General features: G+C 43.7%; 1 protein-coding gene across 1 annotated transcript; it reads right to left on the bottom strand.

Moving 5' to 3' along the window:
• Nucleotides 1-5026: 5026 nt before the first annotated feature.
• LOC125527028 (senescence-specific cysteine protease SAG39-like) lies at nucleotides 5027-6053 on the bottom strand. The gene has a single exon (XM_048691607.1). The coding sequence runs from the start codon at nucleotides 5729-5731 to the stop codon at nucleotides 5243-5245; it is 489 nt and encodes a 162-aa protein (XP_048547564.1). The 5' UTR covers nucleotides 5732-6053; the 3' UTR covers nucleotides 5027-5242.
• Nucleotides 6054-8823: the final 2770 nt, after the last annotated feature.

An 8823-nucleotide genomic window follows, 5' to 3' on the forward strand; every position in this document is an offset into this window, starting at 1 on the left:
TGACCCAAGAAACTCCTTTTCTAGGTTCAATGTGAATAAGCTTGCTAGACTCACAGAGATTTATTATGAGGATTTCTCAGATTATGAACGTGAACATATAGTTGATAACCTTGAGCTATTCATTATCCATATGAGAAGAATTGAAGAATTTAGAGCTTGTCATGATATTGCAAGCCTAGCTAAAAAGATGGTTGAACTTGAAAGGCATGTCATGTTTCCTACTCTTTATCACCTCATTGAGTTGACATTGCTACTACCGGTAGCGACGGCAACAGTTGAAAGAGCCTTCACATCAATGAAAATCATCAAGACTGAGTTGCGCATCAAGATGTCTGATGGCTGGCTTAATGACTTGATGGTGTGTTACATTGAGCGAGCGATCTTCAAAAGTATTGATCTTGATAAAATTAAGGAAAATTTTCAGAAGGAAGGTAGGGCACTGCCATTGCCTGGGTCTTCTACACGCCATTAAAAGCTTCATTATCGGTATGTTTTAGGTTGTTTTCCTATTGAGACATGTCTACATTTCCATTGTATTTGGTTATTCGTTCGTAGTGTGTATTGTTAGTGTGTATTGACTCTTTGATTTGCATCAAAAAAAATCTTAGGGAGACTTCGCCACACCTTAATTTTTTTCCGTGGTCCGCCTCTGGCCATATGGACCAATGTTCTAGAGCCGCAGTCGCCACCATTGTACCCTCATATCAATCTGAAGGTCTAGACATGAAATCTCGCCGCCACACACGCACGATGAGAAACCAACATCAACAACCCAAGGAGATGACATAAATCTACACTAATGCTCGGTCAACTCCGTCCTAATGGACAAACTCGAGAAGGATCAGAGCCCGAAAGACCAGCTCAAAGATGAAGTGCCACCATCCCCCCAAACGTCGCCCTATGAGAAAAACCTAATCTAAACTAGTAGCTAGACCCGAGGCACGAGAATCCCCTTCCCCACGACCGGCGCCTGCCTAAGTGGCAGACAAAGGGAAGGTGGGCCCAGGGGCTTACCGATAAAGTTTGGAAGGAATGAGTGCCCTAGCTGTTGCACTCACGAGAGGGAAAGAGAAAGAGGGCGATGAAAGATAACTTTGCCCAACTCATTTATATGAATTTATGTTTACCTGAACATGTATTTTGACATGTATATTAAAAAATGGAATAATTTTGTACTTACATGAATATTTTTAAAATTTGTGAACATATTTTTTTATTGTCATGGATTTTTTTACAATGTGTCAATACTTGTTTAGATTACAACATAATTTAAAAGAGTTGAACAAAAAAATTAAAAATAAAGAAAAGATCTAGTAGGGGCTGTGGTCGTATAGTCGAGCGCGTAGTGTGTGCTTCGTGGGGCGAAACTAGCGGTCGTTCTCCGTGGTCAGCCCAATGGTCGGCCGTGTACGCGGCGCGAGCTTCTCGCTCGCTATGGGCGAGATGTGGACACATATCTTTATGTTAGGGATGGCACGTATCTCTATGTGTCAGGAACGATCGAGATCGTGCGTTAATAATTAAGTAACTCGTATCGCCAACAAACCAGCCAAGAGACTAGTACGATGAAATGAGTTCATACAATATGGTAACACCAATTCATATTGTTGGTGAACGTAGTAATTTCAAAAAATTTCCTACGCACACGCAAGATCATGGTGATGCATAGCAACGAGGGGAGAGTATGATCTACGTACCCTTGTAGATCGCAACGGAAGCGTTGACACAACGTAGAGGAAGTAGTCGTACGTCTTCTTCCCGATCCGACCGATCCAAGCACCGTTACTCCGCCACCTCCGAGTTCTTAGCACACGTACAGCTCGATGACGATCCCCGGGCTCCGATCCAGCAAAGCGTCGGGGAAGAGTTCCGTCAGCACGACGGCGTGGTGACGATCTTGATGTTCTACCGACGCAGGGCTTCGCCTAAGCACTACAACGATATGATCGAGGTGGAATATGGTGGTAGGGGGGCACCGCACACGGCTAAGGAACGATCTCAATGATCAACTTGTGTGTCTATGGGGTGCCCCCTGCCTCCGTATATAAAGGAGCCAAGGGGGAGGGGTGCGGCCAGCCCTATGGAGGCGCAGGAGGAGTCCTACTCCTACCGGGAGTAGGACTCCCCCCCCCAATCCTATTCCAAATAGGACTCCCAAGGGGGAAAGAGAGAGAGAGGTGGCCGGCCACCTCTCCTAGTCCTAATAGGACTAGGGGAGGGGGGGAGGCGCGCAACCCACTATAGGCAGCCCCTTTCACCTTTCCACTAAAGCCCAATAAGGCCCATATGACTCCCGGGGGGTTCCGGTAACCTCCCGGTAATCCGGTAAAATCCTGATTTCACCCGGAACATTTCCAATGTCCAAATATAGGCTTCCAATATATCAATCTTTATGTCTCGACCATTTCGAGACTCCTCGTCATGTCCGTGATCACATCCGGGACTCCGAACAACCTTCGGTACATAAAAAATGCATAAACTCATAATAACTGTCATCGTAACGTTAAGCGTGCGGACCCTACGGTTCGAGAACAATGTAGACATGACCGAGACACGTCTCCGGTCAATAACCAATAGCGGGACCTGGATGCCCATATTGGCTCCTACATATTCTACGAAGATCTTTATCGGTCAGACCGCATAACAACATACGTTGTTCCCTTTGTCATCGGTATGTTACTTGCCCGAGATTAGATCGTCGGTATCCAATACCTAGTTCAATCTCGTTACCGGCAAGTCTCTTTACTCGTTCCGTAATACATCATCTCACAACTACCATATTAGTTGTAATGCTTGCAAGGCTTATGTGATGTGCATTACCGAGAGGGCCCAAAGATACCTCTCCGACAATCGAAGTGACAAATCCTAATCTCGAAATACGCCAACCCAACATCTACCTTTGGAGACACCTGTAATGCTCCTTTATAATCACCCAGTTACGTTGTGACGTTTGGTAGCACCTAAAGTGTTCCTCCAGCAAACGGGAGTTGCATAATCTCATAGTCATAGGAACATGTATAAGTCATGAAGAAAGCAATAGCAACATACTAAACGATCGGGTGCTAAGCTAATGGAATGGGTCATGTCAATCAGATCATTCAACTAATGATGTGACCTCGTTAATCAAATAACAACTCTTTGTCTATGGTTAGGAAACATAACCATCTTTGATTAACGAGCTAGTCAAGTAGAGGCATACTAGTGACACTCTGTTTGTCTATGTATTCACACATGTATTATGTTTCCGGTTAATACAATTCTAGCATGAATAATAAACATTTATCATGAAATAAGGAAATAAATAATAACTTTATTATTGCCTCTAGGGCATATTTCCTTCACATATCACATATATCGATAGTAGTTATTTCTTTCGGGAGAATGTCATACAGAAACTAATATTCAAAGGAAACTTCGTGGAAACCATGTTTGAAAGTTTCAATTTTTTTTGTCAAAAAGTAGGATGTTAAGAGGATGATATTCTATTGTCATGTGAAATTTTAAGTCAAAACATTATAGGATGCGAGCTATGAAAAAGACAAAATCAGCAATGAATAGTGATGCTACTGTTCGACACTATTCAATGATGATTTTTTTTCATAGCTCATATCTCATAATGTGTTTGAACTTGAAATTTTGCAAGGCAATAGAACATAACTCTCTTAACATCCCGTATTTTTTTCTGATTTTTCCGAAACTTCAAAACATCGTTTTCACATGGTTTTCACCGGTTTCCATCGAATGTTGGTTTTCATATGATATTTTCCCATTTCTCAAAGGTTTGTTTTAAATGAGTATTACTTATGTTTTAAAACAGAGGGAGTAACTTTTTAAACATGGACAAAGAGGCCGTTGGAGCACATCAATAAATTTGTTGCATGACATGATATATCATGAGCAAGTAGACTATGCTCATGGGTAGCTCACATCAAGGGACGAGAGATGTTTCCACATATTTTTCTACTGTATATTGATAAGAGTGTGCTATATAAAGATAAGTAAAATACATCATTAGTCCTAAAACTATTCGACCAGTGTCAGGTTAGTCCCGATGATATGAAAATGCGCATGTGGATCATAAAACTTAGCTAAGTGCGTCCTATCCACATTGTATTAGCTTTGACTTGTATGGGTGGTAGGTTGACCACTGTCATGTGGCGACTTTTTGCACAACCCCCCCCCCCCCCCCCCCCAAAAGGGTCATCTCTTTCTAAATTCGTGACCATTTTCTTTGCACAAGACCTATGCGGATGTTGTCTAGCGATCAAATTTGACCAAGCCATCTATCTCATCCCTTGATTCTTTCACATCTGTGTCGCCACCAGGTGGCGGCGGCTCTCTGAAGACGGAATAAAGTTCTCCTCGCCTACTGTCTGTTCTGATGGTGTTTCTAGCATCGTTGGAGTGCATGTGGAGGTTTGTCTCCGGCGGATCTCATGGCATTCGGTCGGCGTTTGCCTTCGATGGATCCACATGGATCCTTTCTTGGTTTGTTGTATTTGTGTGTCTACAGGTTGGATTATTCTGATTTACACTTCTCTTCATCAGCGCTAGTTGCTATTCCGGTACGCTGGTCCTATAGGAACTTAGCACGATGACTTCCGATAGTCTACCACAACAGGGTTTGCTCGGCTACGATGAGGAAGGGGCGAAGATGCGCCACTTCAGCTCGCTCTAGTGTTAATAGTCATCACTAGGTGGTCCAGGGACCTAGATGTTTTTTGGGTGTTCTTTGTACTACCTTGACAGTTGAGGAATAGATCGAAAGTTATCATCGCAAAAAAAGGAAGTTTAAGAAGGGGGAAATTGTAGAAAGAGCTCATCAACTAATTAGTAAATTTACCTGCATTTTCAAAATCAATTAACAAATACCGATACGATGATTTTTTAAAAGGAAAGTACAATTGTTTTTTGAATTTGTCATATCCTAGTACAATTGTTTAAACTAAAACCATGACACTTATTTTGGAACGGAGGGAGTAACACATACGGACCACAGAGTAACATGTTTTGAACTTTTGACATATATAGAATGGATAACCAATCCATCCAATTTATTTAAGATATGCATAAACGTGCATAAATGGATACAAGGACATATAGTTTTATTGGCGGGAGATGAATATATGTGTAGTAAAATATAGTAGGCGCATCCATGCATACAGAGCAACCCAAAATATAGGTGAATGCCATTTCCGTAGGTTTCAGGCACGCCCAGTGCAGTCGATCTCATCAGATCAGATCAGACTATAGGATATACCGGCTCAATTGCAAGGCCGCAGAGGCCTTCCGGCTCATCAACATCCTTCTTCAGCCAGACGTAGCCCTCCTTTCCCCACTTCTCGCCCCAGGAGTTCTTGGCGATCCAGTACTTGACCCTGTCGACCCCCTTGCCGGCGTACCCGACAAGGGCCAAGGAGTGGATGCGGTCGTTGGACGAGCACGGGCCAAAGTATTCCCCGTGCTTGATGCACATGCCGTCGTACAAACCAGCTTGGTAGAACTTGAAGCATTCGTCGTTGGAGTCGAACCCGACGGCGACGGGTCGCCCCGCCACGGCTGCCATGAGCTGCTCCTCGCAGTTGGGTTTGACGAATTTGTAGTCCCTGATCGTGGCCGCGTGTTCCTGCAGTTTCCCTCTCTCGCACTTGCCGTCAGTCTCTTTGTAGGGGTACGTTGTGCTGTTGGCGATGCCGCCGTTCCTCAAGACCCAGTAGTAGGCATTGTACATCTCGCCGCTCGTGCAGCCTCTGTCGAATGTGTCACAGTCGATGAGCTCCTGCTCGGACAGAACCGGCGGCTCGCCTCGCTTGGCGATTGCGTAGGCGCTTTCGATCGTGGCCACGGCGGAAAAAGCCCAGCAAGCCCCTGCAATCCAGCACACATGATCATTAACCGGCCGGTCGACTTAACTTGTAGTTTTCAGATAAAATGCTTCAAACTATAGGGGAGCATTAGGGTCCTTGGTGTATAAATAAGATTATGGCAATTAACCAAGCTGGTACCTTGGTTACCTATTGTATGTATATATGTTTAGCGGACACTACTATCTCCATATCAAGTACTTCCTCCGTTCCTAAATATTCCCTCCGTCCCAAAATAGGTGTCAACTTTGTACTAACTTTAATATAAAGTTGTACTAAGGTTAAGACACTTATTTTGGGACGGAGGGAGTATAAGTCTTTTAGAGATTCCACTATGGACTACATACGGAGCAAAATATATCAAGTACTTCCTCTGTTTCTAAATATTCCCTCCGTCCCAAAATAAGTGTCTCAACTTTATACTAACTTTAATATAAAGTTGTACTAAGGTTAAGACACTTATTTTGGGACGGAGGGAGTATAAGTCTTTTTAGAGATTCCATTATGGACTACATACGGAGCAAAATGAGTGAATCTACATTCGAAAACATGTCTATATACATCGGTATGTAGTTTGTGGTGAAATCTCTAAAAGACTTATATTTAGGAACGGAGGGAGTATAAATGATTGATCAATTCCCCTAAAACAAAGGTCGATCAAACAGGCGGGAAAAACTCTGGCTTGGGAGAAGTTTATGTGCTTAAAACTAAATAAGTTATGTGCAACGAAAAAGGTATTTTATGGTAATCACTAGTTATCACACGTTAGAGTTATTTTATGGTAATCACTAGTTATCACACGTTAGAGTTATCACACGACCTTAAGAACTTAAGCACACAAGGCCCATTTCATTTCTTTCTCTAAGAAGGGTGCGCAGGCTTTGCTCTGCTTCAGCTTTTGTGGCTTTGCTCTGACACATCAAGCAAGTTCGATTCTGCTTTCAAGTCGAAAGCATCGATCAGTTGGATAAGTCTTTCTTTTTCTTGTTTGTAAATCCCATTTTCGTTTCTGGCCCAACCCCTTAAAAATTGTCGTAGATGTCTGCCATCTTTTTAAATTAGAGCACCCACTAACAGGCTTCGCCCATTCTCTTGCTACAATGACAATGAAGTTCTCTTTTTCGAACCAACTTAGTTCAAAAGATAAAGTGTTTTTGTTATCAATATGTGTTGCATCCTCCGAGTCTACTAATTAACAAGGGTAGGGTGTGTGGTCTGAGATCGCTCTCTGCATCGCATGCACCGACACGAGTGGGTATTTTTTCCCCATTCCACACTAGCGAGCACTCTATCCAACTTCTCATAAGTTGGAGTGGGTAACGTGTTGGCCCATATGAATTGCCTACCTGTGAGTTCAATCTCTCTGAGATTGAGACTCTCAATAATCACGTTGAACATTAGGGACCAACGGCCATCAAAATTGTCATTATTCTTCTCTTCTCTCCTTCGAATTATATTAAAAGCCCCTCCAATTAGGATTGGGAGTCTTTCATCCCCGCAGATCCTAACCAGATGCGCTAGGAAGTCAGGCTTAAGTTCGGGTTGGGCTGCTCCGTATACAGCCACCAGAGACCAGCGGAATCCATCCACCTTTGACCTCACCTGAAACTTAACCGCAAAATCACCTCGAACCACATTAATCACCTCTAAAGTTTCACACTTAACCCCCAACAAAATCCCACCGGATCTTCCTCTAGGAGGAAAACAGTGCCAATCAAAATCGATTCCGCCAGACAAAGTTCCAAGGAACTGTGAGGTGAAATTATCTCTTCCTGTTTTGAGAAGTGCAATAAAGTCAAGTTTCTGATCTATCGATGTCTCTGCAAGGAACCTTCTTTTAGCCAAGTCTGCTAGACCTCTACTATCCCAAAAAATTCCTTGTATAAGTTATCATGATTTTTTTTCTGAAGCTTAACTCTAGCACTTCTACGGACGAAAGATGTAGGATATACCTTCCTTTTCCAGGAACGCTTGGGTTTATCCATCACGACTTCTACATCTTTAAGACCGGAGTGGCCCTGGGCCTTATAGTCGGGCGTTGATGTATGTACATTTCCCTCTGACTCCGACCCTTCTACCTCAACTTCGGCTTCCGAAGTAGGCATCAGGTCATTACAAAAACTTTCAAGAGCCATTATCCCTAAGTTGTTAACGCCAAAGTCTTACGGCCGCAACGTTACGAATAATCTCAGATGCTCGCTCAGCTTCTAAGTCTAGCAAGTCATTAACAGATTTAGCAACTTCCTTCCCATTAGACCCGAGTGAAACACCTAAGTCATTGGCCTTACTAATTATCTCATGCTCAGTAAAATGCAAAATGGAACAACTCTTGTTAAATGACATACCTGTAGTCGCCTCGACATCTCGAAGCTTGGCTGCCCTCATAGCATGCCCTAACTGCAAGTCGTCCGCATTTGGTTGGTCTTGAATCCTGTTACTGACACGCCTGCCAGTCGACACCGGATCCATGATCCCACCAAACGCGATAACCTCCTTAGTAGTCCTCTCCCTCGGCGATTAAGGCATTGGAGGTGCGGTCAACGTGGCCCCTCCAGTAGCTACGACCGCCATCACCTTTGACAGTGCAGCCACACGCCTGTCAGCAAGCGTCGGTGAGGCCGTAAGCGGACTCTGCTCATCCGTGATCTCAGAATGCTTTTTGGGGAGCTCCGGTGAGGTTGGACCTCACTGCTCATAGTATGAGAATGGTTTGGGGAGCACTTGCACACAAATTCACTAGACACATGCGAACAAAGGAGAGCGATGCTTTGGCACTATGCTAGGCGTGAGAAGCACCACAATGCGATCTGTTAGTGCCACAAACTCATCGTATGTATGAACATGGCACACACATGTCATGTGAAAACTTGAAGACACAAAAAAGGGAAGCCACACACACTCGCGCGCGCCCACACACACATCACATTCCGGCAAGAAAACTGGAAAAACGAATATACAC

The sequence above is a fragment of the Triticum urartu genome, unplaced genomic scaffold (assembly GCF_003073215.2).
Source record: "Triticum urartu cultivar G1812 unplaced genomic scaffold, Tu2.1 TuUngrouped_contig_2636, whole genome shotgun sequence".
Taxonomy (NCBI): Eukaryota; Viridiplantae; Streptophyta; class Magnoliopsida; order Poales; family Poaceae; genus Triticum; species Triticum urartu.

Bases quoted from the DNA above. Each gene is read 5' to 3' on its own strand.
- LOC125527028 (XM_048691607.1), bottom strand. From the start codon at position 5,731: ATGTACAATGCCTACTACTGGGTCTTGAGGAACGGCGGCATCGCCAAC.